This window comes from Canis lupus, chromosome 23 (genome assembly GCF_003254725.2).
Source record: "Canis lupus dingo isolate Sandy chromosome 23, ASM325472v2, whole genome shotgun sequence".
NCBI lineage: Eukaryota > Metazoa > Chordata > Mammalia > Carnivora > Canidae > Canis > Canis lupus.
The window spans coordinates 50,581,705-50,594,930 of record NC_064265.1 but is presented as its reverse complement, the minus strand read 5'-3'; the positions used below and the strand labels follow the sequence as shown (position 1 = coordinate 50,594,930).

Here is a 13,226-nt window from a genome sequence, read left to right as displayed (position 1 = left end):
TCACATTGTCAATCAAAGACATAATTTTGATTTTGCCACAACTCCTGCCTTAGTTAAAAGCAGTTCAGTCTGTGGTATCATAAGAAGTTTGGCAAGCCTCTTGTTCTGAGAGCTGTTGATAGATAGGAAATCAGAGAAAGAGGTGAGTCTTGGGGGAAAAAAAAAAAACATAAGGTTTGTTATTTTAGAATGATGTTACTTAAAACATTTTGTTTCACAATGCTTTCAACTAATAGGATAGCATCCAAATTGAATCACTCCACAGACTGATTTTTACAACTTGAAGAGTAAAGCAGGTAACATTGAATTCAATAGACATTTAATAAATAGCTACATCACCAGTGCAGGGTATACACATTGATAAGATATGATGCCTTATGGGGTTAGCAACCTGAGAAAAGATCAAAGAGGGGGAATGCATTTTCTGAGCATTTACAACCTACCAGGCACGATGCTAGATGCTTTTTTTATTTTATTTTATTTTATTTTTTTATTTTTAGAATAGCCTTCATGAGAAGATAGCTGTTATTACTATCCCCATCTTACAGATAAGGAAAATGAGCCTGAAGGTGGCTAAAGTTGTCCAAACTTGATACTGGTCAAGTTGAGATTTAAACCTATTTGCCAAAACAAAACAAAACAAAAAAAACTATTTGCCTAATTCTAAAGTCAGCTTTTTTTTTTTATACTAAGCCACAGTACCATGAGGTAACAGACCCTTTATACACTGCTTCTGAATCCTTTTACAGTCTACACTTCTTATCTTTTTAACCTTCAAGAAAATATGAGAAGCCTCATTAAAGGAACTTAACGCTAAGCTTCTCTTCTTCTCCAATGTGTTGTGAAATGTTATTATTCTGTTTTCATTCTGAAGATATAGCTCCACTTCTGATTTTGCCAAGACGCTAGAGAACAGAAGACAAAAGTCACCATCTTATATTTACTGAGTGAATGAAAGAATCCCAAAATAGTAGAGGGGTGGGGTGAGAGAGAGAGAGGGAAGGGGGAGAGGAGACACAAAGGGAGCGCTCTGGGTGCCCTGCTTTCTACAGGGCTGGGAGTCCCCTGAAGGCTCAGTGTTACAATATGGTTGAGAAAGAAGTCACACGGAGAAGAGTTGACACAACAGCCCTTCAAGACAGACGCTGAGGGAACTACGTGGACTGTGGTGGGAGGAACATGGGTAATGAGGTCACACACCAGCAGAGCTGGATTTCTGTCTTTGCCAATCATGTGACCCTCGGAGCCTTGCTTAACCTCTTTCCTTATGTGGAAAACGACCTGCTTGACAGGTGAAGGCCCCAGCTCAGCTGGCCAGTGCCTTTGAGCAAATTTGGAACTGACTTCCCCTCTGGGTAGGTATATTGGAAAACAATATTCCCTCTGCATGGGGGCAGACCTCGAAGCGGAAGGCTTGGTAAGGGGAGAAGGGAATGGCCTGCTTACGCTAGAAAACAAGCTTCTTCCTCTGTGGCAAGTGGCTAGGACAGCGGAGTCTGGGTTGGTTTTCAGGTCCTTACTCCTTCCACTGAGTGCCTCATGAGGTGCATCTCACACAGGACATGATCCCCGAGGTGCTCAGAGAGCTCCCTCCCCACAACTGTGATGCCTATGGATTGTGTGTGAGAAAGTTTGAGAGAGGAAAGAGGGAGGTGGGGGGGGGGGAGAGAGGGGAGAGAGAGAGCATGAGCAAGCATTCATGTTTAATTATGGGGTCATGACATATATAGAAAAGCAGGGAACTCCCTTCAACTCCTGGAAAAAAAACTTCCTAGATTTTGTATATATTCTTCTGGGGTGATGGTTTCTAGCTTTCAATTAAAAACAAACGAACAGAAACCAAAGACAAAAAGAGGAAAGAAAGAACATGGGAATTGAAAAGAAGTTAAGGTGATGGTGTGTGTTGGGGGGAATAAAATCCTTCCCTATAGCTTAAAAGATACCCTTCTGGAGGGACGGGGAGCACTTAAGTAAACTTCATTTAAAATAGATAAAGACAACGTGGATGGAACTGGAGGGTATGATGCTGAGTGCAGTAAGTCAATCAGAGAAGGACAAACATTATATGGTCTTATTCATTTGGGGAATATTAAAAATAGTGAAAGGGAATAAAGGGGAAAGGAGAGAAAATGAGTGGGAAATATCAGTGAGGGTGATGGAACATGAGAGACCCCTAAAACGAACAAGGGGTGGTGGATAGGGAGGTGGGTAGGGGGATGAGGTGACTGGGTGACGGGCACTGAGGGGGCACTTGACGGGATGAGCACTGGGTGTTATGCTATATGTTGGCAAATTGAACACCAATAAAAAAATTATTTTAAATAAATAAAATAGATAAAGAGTTAGACAGACAAGGAGATACAGACATATATTATTTATCCCACAGAAGAAATTACACGTAAGCAACTTGCACCTAACTTTGGTTACAACTAAGCTTTTCCTCCAACAATGCTCTTCGCTAATCCCACCCTGTTATTGGCAAGTCAATCAAATAAGTATTTTCCTATATTTCTCCTTGGAATTTACCAAGATGGAGTGAATACAGCTCCTGGGACTGCATGGGGTCTGGGAGCTGGTACAGACAGCTGCGTGTTTCAGCAGTATGGCTGTAGCCCACATGTTAGTGCATAAATTTCTCCAAGTGTTATTCTGTGGGCAGTCTCCAAGCTTAAACACATATGTCCTTATAAAACGTTATTTGTCAGTTGGTTATAGGGAATTCCAAACACACTTTACCATAGAAATAATTTTCTATAAAAATGGAATTAGGCCTGCAGGCCAGCCCACAGAACCCTATTTAATCCCCTACAGGCCTGAAGCGCTGTCACAAATTCACAGTCCTGGGCAGAGTTCTGGCTCTGACCGATGAGACCTGATGGCCCAGAAGCATGAGAGCAGAGAGCTCTTTGCGCAGAATTGAGAACACAGCTGCCCTTTTCTCTGGTGCTGTCCGCTGTGCCTTGCTGCATCCTTCCTCATGCACAAAGGGGACCTCTCTCTCCCCAGCCTCAGAGTGTCTGTGCCCAAGCTGGCCAGACCTCTACCCCAGCATCTGTGATTTTGAGGGACCTACTTTTCTTCCTTCTGGTGGAACCTCTTCTCCTAGCGGAGCCTTCTCAGCTGCGTGTGGGGAGAAAGCAACGCATAATTAAATGGATTTGTCCTAATACATCAACTAGCTATTTTCCTAGTCACCAACTCCTTTCCTGTCCCAAATTCAGTTCTATCAGATTTTTTTCCTAGGGTCAGTTTTGGCTTTTTACATTTTCCTTTTCTCCTCTTCTAAAGCTACAGAGCTTCTAAATTGCACCTTTTCCCTAATGGCCCCATTGGAGCTTTGGCAGGGGTTCTGAATCAGGAGAGGTGAGGGAGGGGTGCATGTATGTGAGACTGAGTTTCTGGAAGTATACACCGACACTGGGAGCAACCCGGGCCTTGGCCTTTGGAGAGCACCTGTGGCAGGCAGCCTGGTTGATGGCAAGTCCTGTGATGGTGGTTTGGGATGCAGCTGTGCAGCAGATTTCCAGGCACCACTCAGCACTACTGAACAAGAATCTCTGAGTGTTACTAGTATTTCTATTTTCAAAGTTTTTGCTGAGCCTCACTTCCTCTTTGGAGGGACTCCTCACATCTCCAACTGCTTAGGGACACCTCTATTTAGAGGTCCCACTGGTACTTCCAAGCAAAGTTTTATGGGAAAACTTGCTCAGCTGAGGGACAGTTTACTACTAAAGGGAAGAAAGCGGAGAGAGGAAAACCAAGTTCATGCATGAACCTTAAGGACTGTGTGCTGTCAGGAGGGAATGGGAAAGAACCAAAGACAGAAAGGGGGCAGGTTAACAGGTTGCCCTGGCAGTCAGGGAAGACAAAGTTTCAGGGTAGGTTTGGACAGAAGCGTCAAAAGCTTATTTTTCTTTGCGATATCCTGGCTTTCTTCTTCTTCTTCTTCTTCTTCTTCTTCTTCTTCTTCTTCTTCTTCTTCTTCTTCTTCTTCTTTCTTCTTCTTCTTCTTCTTCTTCTTCTTCTTCTTCTTCTTCTTCTTTCTTTTTTTAAGATTTATTTATTTATGAGAGAGAGTGTGTGAGTATGTGGGGGGAGGGGCTGAGGGACTTCGCTGAGTGTGGAGCCCATGCAGTGTGGGGCTCCACCCCAGGACCCTGAGATCATGACCCGGAGATTGTGACCTGAGCCGAAATCAAGAGTCAAATGCTTAACCAACTGAGCCACCCAAACACCCCAGCTTGGCTTTCATGTATCTGTTTTGGCTCAACATGGAGTAAACCCTGGCTATTTTGTCACTGTCCGCTTAGTCCTGACATTTAAATAACCCAGCAAGAGCTGGTAAGTGGTGGGAACTGAAGATTTTCGTTTTTCTCATGTCTATTAGGCTTAACCATTCATAAAGTCCTTTCATTAATAGCAAAACAGTAACTGACCTGAGTTGCTCTCACTGCCCATTGCCATACCTTCTCCATTCAGCATCAGAATGATCTTTCCACAGTGTCACTCCTCTGTTTAAATCCTTTCAGTGGTTCCCTTTCATTGCACTGTAAATAATACCCAAATCCCTAAAGGCCTGGAAGAGCGTGCATGATTCGGTCCTCGCCCACCTCACTCACAGCTGCTAGCCTCCAGTCATACTGCCATTTCTGAGAGCTCACCAAGCTTGCTCTTTACGTACCAAGCTCTTCCTGGCTTATGGCCTGGTAACTTTTCCTTGTCTTCCTTTACGTATCATCTTGGAGGTCACTTTTATGACTGTTCTTTCCAAATCAGGCCCCCTTTCTATCAGTCTCTGCTATAATACTCTTTTACTTATCTTATATCCATTATCACAACCTATAATTATTCTTGTTAGCTCTTCACTTTTTCTTTTTCTTTTCTACGTCTCATTAGAACTTAAGCTTCTTGAGGACAAGGATGTTTCAGCTTCACCATTATATCCCCAGGGTACATAGCACCTAGCATATAGTAAATTGTTCAACAAACAGTTGTTGACTGAGTGAACTATTCAAAGCAAGGCATTCATTCACTCAACAAATATTTATTGAGTGGATATGTGCTAGACTCTGAGGATACAATAGAGGACAGGGCAAATACAATTTGAAGGCGGCCTAGGCCAAAGGAAAAGGACAATGCTTATGTCTAGGAGTAATCCCTTGATAGAATGATAATTTATTGGTCCATAGCACATTTTTTTTTTTTTTGGTTATGTGCAGGCAGTAAACTTAGCATCACCAAATGACTAAGTTAACACCATGCCTGCTTTTGGATAGACTGAAGTATAAGGAACAAAGAAGGAAACAAGATAAGAAAGAAAAAAGGGGGGAAGAAGAAGAGAAGATGAATGGTTCAGTGATGTCTCTATTCTCAGAAAACTTAAAGAAATTATCCTTCTCATTCAACACTTATAACAGAAGGCAAGATTAGAACCGTACTAAATGTCTTTAAAACATGGCAAAATATATACATTCCAGTGAGTGTGTATTTCAAAATAATCCTCTAAGAAAGTTCTATATTTATTCTAATGATGCCATCAATCCTCAAAAGACTCATAAGACTGCCTTCTTCCAAGAGGCAGCAAGAGATAATTTATTAAGCATAGAAAAAAATAAAATTTACTTTTGATCCCCCATGGTATGTCCCAGATTGACTTTCTAGTATATTCACTGGATTTGCTTTCCCTGAACCCACTGAGATTATTTTAAAAATCAAATTCATTCCTAAAGGGCAAAGATTCATCATACAGAGAATATTCTTAAACATATGCACTTAAATCAATCCTCAAAAGAGAATTCCAGAAATGTTTGAGCAAAGACAGGATCTTTTCAATGACCACTATAAAGAATATGGAATTCATTGGATAATCAATTAAGTCTAATCAATCTGACATCATTAAAAGTGAGGTATTCTAGATAATACAGGAATATAAGAAAATTTCTCAGATAACCAAAGCTATAAGCAGAAGATTAAAAAATTATTTATTTCATGGAATCCTAGGATGTATGATTTTGTACTTTTTATATGGAGTATAAATAAAAATAAATTTTTATTTTTCTCACCCGGGGTCCTCATGATGGCCATCAGTTATTAGCCTGCATTATAAGAACACTCTTATATTCTTAAATATAAGAACACTCAAAGTTACTGATGTGTGTAGGGCTGTCTCTATGGCATACCAGGTCAAATTGCAATGTTTTTCAAGTTTTTGCTTGGATTTATAGTTTTTCTGTCTTCTTATGCATAACCAATATTTTAGCTGCCATTCCTTATTGTTATCAGTAAGCCTGGCTCTTACAAACTTCCTGCTTATGAAATAGCTGCTTATAATATGCTATGGGGTGAATACGTAATTGTGAAAGGGCAGAGGTGGTGGGATGGAATGAAGATTCATGTAACTACAAGGTAAACTATCTTTGCAAGAGGCAGGTTATTGGTATGGTTGAGTCAGGAAGAAATGGTGGGTGGCAATCAGCACTGCAGCTGTTCATCTTATCCCAGGATGGACCAGAGATAAGACTTGTTTTCCTGTGAACTGAACAGGACTTCTAGCTTGGAGCAGAGACAGATATAACCCAGGCCAAAGAGTTGATGAGAAAGTTCTAAGACGATTAACTTAATTCTAAACTGCTTGCTACCCTCTCCTAGACTTTTCCTCTGGAAGCAAATAGCTGCCCTTGTAAAGAACTAAAGAAAGATTACAAATCTTTCTTATAACTCATAAAATGAAATTAACAAAATAAAAAACAAACTAAAAAAATCATAGGAAGAATGAAAACCAAATAGCCAATTTTGCCTTCTGTGCAGAGAGAGTAATAGAAGACAAAAATTCTTGCCCTCGTGGAACTTGTGTTCTTCTGGAATGTAATAGTTATATCAATAAATATAAATGGGATAACATCTCCCATTAAAGACTCCTAGATTTGATAAAAATTAATAAAAGCCCAAAATGTGTGTTATATATCAGGTATGTATTTAAAACATTAAAGAAACCCATAAAAACATAAAAATATAAAAAACTTCAAAAAGAATGGATAAAGACATGCCAAGCAAATGAAAACAAAAAGGAAGCAAGCAGGGTACAAATAAGGTTAATTTAAAGACAAATTAACTGAGCAACAGTACCTAGGAAGGCTAAATGAACAAGCTTTTTAGTTTCCCTTTACTACCTGAATGCCAGAGGTATCTTTATGAAGAGACCTCAATAAGAGGTGTTGATAAATAACAAAGAAGAAGAGTAGGAGCTGATAAAAGGAAAAAGTGATGCAAAAAAGATGTTTTTCTGTTGGAAAATTATAGAATCCACCAATTATTGGCCCAGCTGAAATTCAGTAGTATAAGATCACATAAGGTCTCTTTGATACTTTTCAATAAAAATCTAACACCAAATGCAAAGTGGATTCCACCTCTGACTATGTGACTCTAAGCATGCCATTTAACCAACTTGGGTTTCAGTTTAATCAACGTCAGGTTAGGTGTTGGGATGCGATGACCTTTCCTGTGAAATACATCTTTAATGCCGTAATTTCACTGTCATTAATATATGTAAGACCTTGGTATTTCAAATATAGATGGAATACTGACTTAAAATATTTTTGGAAGAAATTATTGTGGACTGCACCTTTCACTTTTTAGTGTTGCAACCTCTTCCTTTGTCTGACTCAGAAGAGTTTTGGTTATCTGTAGTTCATTTTCTGCAAGGTTAATTCTTCTTTTTATGTCTTCTTCTTGCCTTTCTTTTGCAGTCAGTTCTTCCTGTAAAGTTTTATATATTTGTTGACAAGCCATTAAAGAATCCTCTTTCTCTTTAAGCAATCTGGTATGCCTAAAATGAACACGATAAAAAAAACACACCAATACACATTAGACACTATTTTTTATGCTTATTAAAGATATATGAAAGTCTCATTTGAAACTGAAGACTATAACTGTAACTTAAAAAAATCTTTTAATACTAAGAAAATGGGTAGTTCTGTGATATTAAAACTTCCCTATTTAGGCAGAGGCAAGATCAATGAACAACTTTAAGAATATTATAAACTTGAATTAGGTATTATACATGTGAATAATACAATAAGAAAAACTAAGTACATGTCAAATAAAATGATAAAGTATAGTTTCAAATTCAATGACTGAAATTACTAATTTAAAATTTTGCAGTGTGTACCGTGACTCAGAAATAACGGATTCAAACTTCAGTTTTCTAAGTTCTCTTTGGCAGTCATCAGCTTCATTAGATTTATTCCTAAAATAATATAAAAAGAGGTTCAGATATTTTATTCCCAAATAGTTCAAATATATTTTTTTTTGTTAAAAAATATCTATTTATTTAAGTTTCTAGACATCTTTTTTTTTAATTTTTATTTATTTATGATAGTCACACAGAGAGAGAGAGAGAGGCAGAGACACAGGCAGAGGGAGAAGCAGGCTCCATGCACCGGGAGCCCGACATGGGATTCGATCCTGGGTCTTCAGGATCACGCCCTGGGCCAAAGGCAGGCGCTAAACCGCTGCGCCACCCAGGGATCCCTATATTTTCCTTTTTTAAAAACATGTTTTTCCTTTATTACTTTTCTTATCTTTATATTCTATTTGTGATTATATATGTATACTTTCTTGAAGTTAGAAATACACAATCGAGAGGTTTTTCTCTGTTAAAAAATAACCTGTTAGTCCAACAATGTGTTTTTCTATATCATTATCTTATTCATCCATAGAAGAAATTTCTATTATTATTCAGGTCACTGAATAAACATTCAGGTCACTTCTATAAAGGCTAAATTGACTCCTATCACACTAATCTGCATATAAATAAAAAGTCTAAACTTTGGACAAATATTAAAAAAAGAAAATCCCTATTGAAAGGCATTGGAAAGTAAACAAAAACAAGAAGATTCTGGAGGGAGGCTGATACTTGGAATAAGGTGACAGCATGGGGTCAGGTTTTGTTCTGTTTTATTTTTTTTTTTTTAATGATTTCAAACCTGAGGCCCCAGTCTGCACCATGCAGGGGAACTAACATTCAGATAGAAAACACAGTCAGTCTGACCTAAAGAGCTAGAGCTCAGTGTCTGGGTCAACCATAGGTGCTAAAAAAGGAAGAGTGACTCAAAATAGGAGAGAGTCAAAGAGAAGGAGTCCCAATACTGCATATAGAGCCTACACACACATCTGGCTGAGCCCTGAACTATATACATGCACAGGGCAGACTCGAAGTGGGCTAAAGATAAAAGAATTAAACAGAGATTTGAGCTGTTACCCTAGAGACAAGAGTTTACAGTCTGAGGCCAACCAAATGAACTATCTGCTTAAAGCAACACCCACCTCATCCCTACCAACAATAGTATTTAGATAAATATAACAGAATCCAGCATTTCCATAATATAACATTCACAATGCCCAGAATATAATAAAAATTACTCAACACAAGAAAGAAAGAAAAGCATGACCTATTCTCAAGAGAAATGACAGCTAATAGGGACTGCCTCTGAGATAGATGACCCAGATACTGAAATTACCAGACAAGGATTTTTCAAAGAGCAGTTATAACTCTGCTCAAAGACATAAAAAAAAAATCCACTGCAATTAGTGAAAAGATGATAAATCTCAGTAGAAAAATAAACCATTAAATGAACCAAATGGAAATTCCAAAACTGAAATTAACATATGCCTTGATTTTATATAATTAGGTTTTGTAACAATACTAAAAACATTAATATATTAAAAGTAATATTCCAGTTTAAGTCTATATAGGCTGGGACACCTGGGTGGCTCAGTGGTTGAGCATCTGCCTTTGGCTTAAGGTGTGATCCCAGAGTTATGAGATCGAGTCCTGCATCGAGCTCCCTGCAGGGAGCCTGCTTCTCCCTCTGCCTATGTCTCTGCCTCTCTCTCTCTGTGTCTCTCATGAATAAATAAAATCTTTAAAAAAAAATAAGTCTATATAGGCTGCTTACAATAAGTCATTATCTGAAAGTACCATAAAATACCTTATAAACTGTACAATGAACTATCAGTGAGTTTGCCCTGCTTGCAGAATGACTTTAATTTCTAATAAGTAATAATTTATTTGCATCATGAACAGGAACATTTATTCTTAAACCATTTTATTGTAAAATATGAAAAATTATAAGCTATAGAAAAATTGTATTAAACAATTATATAATGAATTATTATAAGGAGAAAACTCTTGTAACTAACATCTATGTAAAAACATAAAACCTGACCAGCTACCCAAGAAATTCCATGTCCCTGGCTGCAGTCATAGCCAACCAACCCTCTCCTGAAAATAACCATTTTCATGAATTTTATGGTAATCACTTTGATTTTCTTTAGTGTTTTATTACCCAAGTTTTATCTTTGAACATTATGTTTTTGTTTAACTTTTTCTTTTGTAAAAAGAAACATCCTATTTTCTTTTATTATCTACTTTTTGTAAAATAGATTAAGGTGCTCACATACAATGAAGTACATACACTTTGATATGTCTGACATATATAAATGAACCAGTGACACCATCACCAGGATCAAGCAGTACATAAGCATACTCTGAGCCTAGATCTTGGTCTCTAATGCCGCCCCTATTCAAAGGAACCAAGAATACTCAGAGAAACAGCTGATTCCAAGGCTATGGCAGAGTAAGCACATCTGAGATAGCTGGTTATGCCAGAAGGTGAGGAAGTGCTTATAAAGATGAGGAAACCGTGTTCTGATGTCACAGGAGGCAGCTTGAAGGGGCTCCTACCAGTTAAACCTAGATAATCTATGTGTCAAAACAATTCAGTCTAGTAATAAATTACAAACCATTAAAAAAGTAACAGTTTATCAGTCCATACCAATAATAAATAAATAAATAAGTAATGAGAAGTGAGCCTCTTGCTTAAAGTAGGATACTGAGGGCTAATAAATGGGGAAGGAGGGCTGGAGTAGAAACCACTGTGGTAAAGTTTAGATAGGCAAAATCATTAATGGATGCTATATTGAGGGATAAATTTTGATGAGGAGGAGAATATTCACAGTGTATTTAAAGTGTCTCTTATAGATTTTTTACTAGTTAAAAAGGAACAAAAACCCCCAGGAATAAAGGAGTGAAAAAAATTGAGCAATACCTTTACCAGGTGATCAAAATTAACATCACCAAACATCAAGGGCAGGCAGATGGTCATAGCCTGAGAAGGACATATCTCTAGAGTGCCTGTCCTTAATCCAATCAAAAGGAAACATTAGACCAATAAAAAAAAATGAAAAATTTTATTTAAAAAAGTTTGAGAGGGATGCCTGGGTGGCTCAGTGGTTGAGCATCTGCCTTTTGTTCAGTGCGTGATCCCAGGGGGTCTCAGGATCGACTCCCACATCGGGCTTCCCGCAGGGAGCCTGCTTCTCCCTCTGCCCGTGTTTCTGCCTCTCTCTCTCTCTCTCTCTGTGTCTCTCATGAATAAATAAATGGAATTTTTTAAAAAAGTTTGAGAGGTTCTGCATTCTTCAAAAAAATGTCAATATCATATAAAAAAAGACAGACTGGAAATATTCCAGAATTTAGGAGGCTAAAAAGACATGCCAAGCAGGCTGACTACCTGGTCCCATACTAGAGGAGAAAATGCTATAAAGGCCAACTAACAAAATTAGAATATAGATGGTAGATTAAAGTATTGTATGTAGGGGCGCTTGGGTGGCTCAGTAGGTTAAGTGTCTGCCTTCAGCTCAGGTCACGATCTCAGGGTTCTGGGATGGAGCCCCACATGTGACTCCCTGCTCAGTGGGGAATCTGCTTCTCCATCTCCCTCTGCCCCTATCCCTCTCTCTCTCTCTCTCTCAAATAAATAAATAAACTCTCTCTCTCTCTCTCTCAAATAAATAAATAAACAAAATCTTAAAAAAAATAAAGTATTACATGTAAATTTATGACACGGTTTATTGTGCTTATGTAAAGCATCATAATCCTGAGGAAAGGCAGGCTAAAGAATTTAGAGGTAAAGGGTCATGTTGTATGTAACTTATCCTCAAATGATTCAGGAAAGAAATGTGAGTGTGTGTGTGCACGCGTGCGTGCACATGTGTGGAAAGAGAGCGAGAGAGAGAGAGAAGGAGGGAGCCAGGGAAACGGTGAGGGAGAAAGCAAACTGGTTAAAATGTTAATCTGGGTAAAGTCTTTGTGAGTGCTCTTTGTATTATTTTATGTTTACAACTTTTTGTAAGTTTGAAGTTATTTCTCAATAAAACATTTGAAAAGAAGGAATAAGGAAAAGATTGATATGCCATTGGAAAAGTGGGCAAAGGTGATGCTCAGGTGAAGGAAAACTGGGCAAAGGTTATGCTCAGGTGAATCACAAGGGAAAGAATTCTGAGTCAAATATGCAGGAGGACAATGTTTCATCAAACTAGTATTTTTTCTTTTTTTAGTTATTATACCCATGATTAGCTAGGAAGTGGAAAAATGGGTATTTGCAAACACTGCTGAAATTATAAATCAGTATAATCTTATCCAAAGTCAATGAGTCATTATGCATTAAAAGCATTAAAATTATTTAAGTTTGAATCTAGCAAAAATTATCCAAAGGAAATACTTGTGTGCGAGTAGAAAGATTTTATTTATATGAATTTCAAACTACCTTACTTATAAAAGTGAAAAATTTAGAAATTCTAAAAAACAAAAGATTAGTAAATGAGTTCTGATTCATCCACAGATTATAATACCATATAGCCATTTAGCAGTTACCTATAAATGTATCATGTAATGACATGGGGGAAATGTCCAGGATATATCACTAAGTGAAAATATGTTAAAAAAAATATACACCATCAGTGTTGAAAATCCCCCAATCCCATCCTTTATTCTTTCCTTTCCAGTTCTCCTGCTCCCCAATCACAAGGCCTCCACCAATAAATCCTGTCTGACTGAACTGACATGTATTTCTCTCCCTCTCCACACTATGGCCTTATACCCGACTACTCACTTCTCCCTTGCAAGAATGCAACACCCTCCCAGCTGGGCTCCCCTAATTGCTCCTGTACTCTCACTCCAGTCCGTTCTCCAGGTAATTGCCCTGCTGACCTTTTAAAACAAATTGGATCAGTTCACTCTCTTGCCAAACATCCTCCAATAGTTTCCCATTGCCCTCCACGTAAATCTAAAATCCTCACTTGGCTCTGAGTGCATTGGTGTATTAATTTCTTACTGTTGCTGTACAAATTGCCACAACTTTAGTGGTTTTAAACAACACAACTTA

At 38.1% G+C, this 13,226-nt stretch overlaps 1 protein-coding gene across 10 annotated transcripts in view; it reads right to left on the bottom strand.

The window, feature by feature from the left end:
* LEKR1 (leucine, glutamate and lysine rich 1) overlaps positions 1 to 13,226 on the bottom strand; it is a 171,813-nt gene that overhangs the window by 44,716 nt on the left and 113,871 nt on the right. For all 10 annotated transcript variants that reach the window (XM_025436133.3, XM_025436137.3, XM_025436135.3 and 7 more), the window contains 2 exons: positions 8,168 to 8,245; positions 7,622 to 7,825 (listed from right to left, as the gene is read on the bottom strand). In XM_025436133.3, coding sequence (XP_025291918.1) covers positions 7,622 to 7,825; positions 8,168 to 8,245 — 282 coding nt within the window. The remainder of the gene's footprint in view (positions 1 to 7,621; positions 7,826 to 8,167; positions 8,246 to 13,226) is intronic.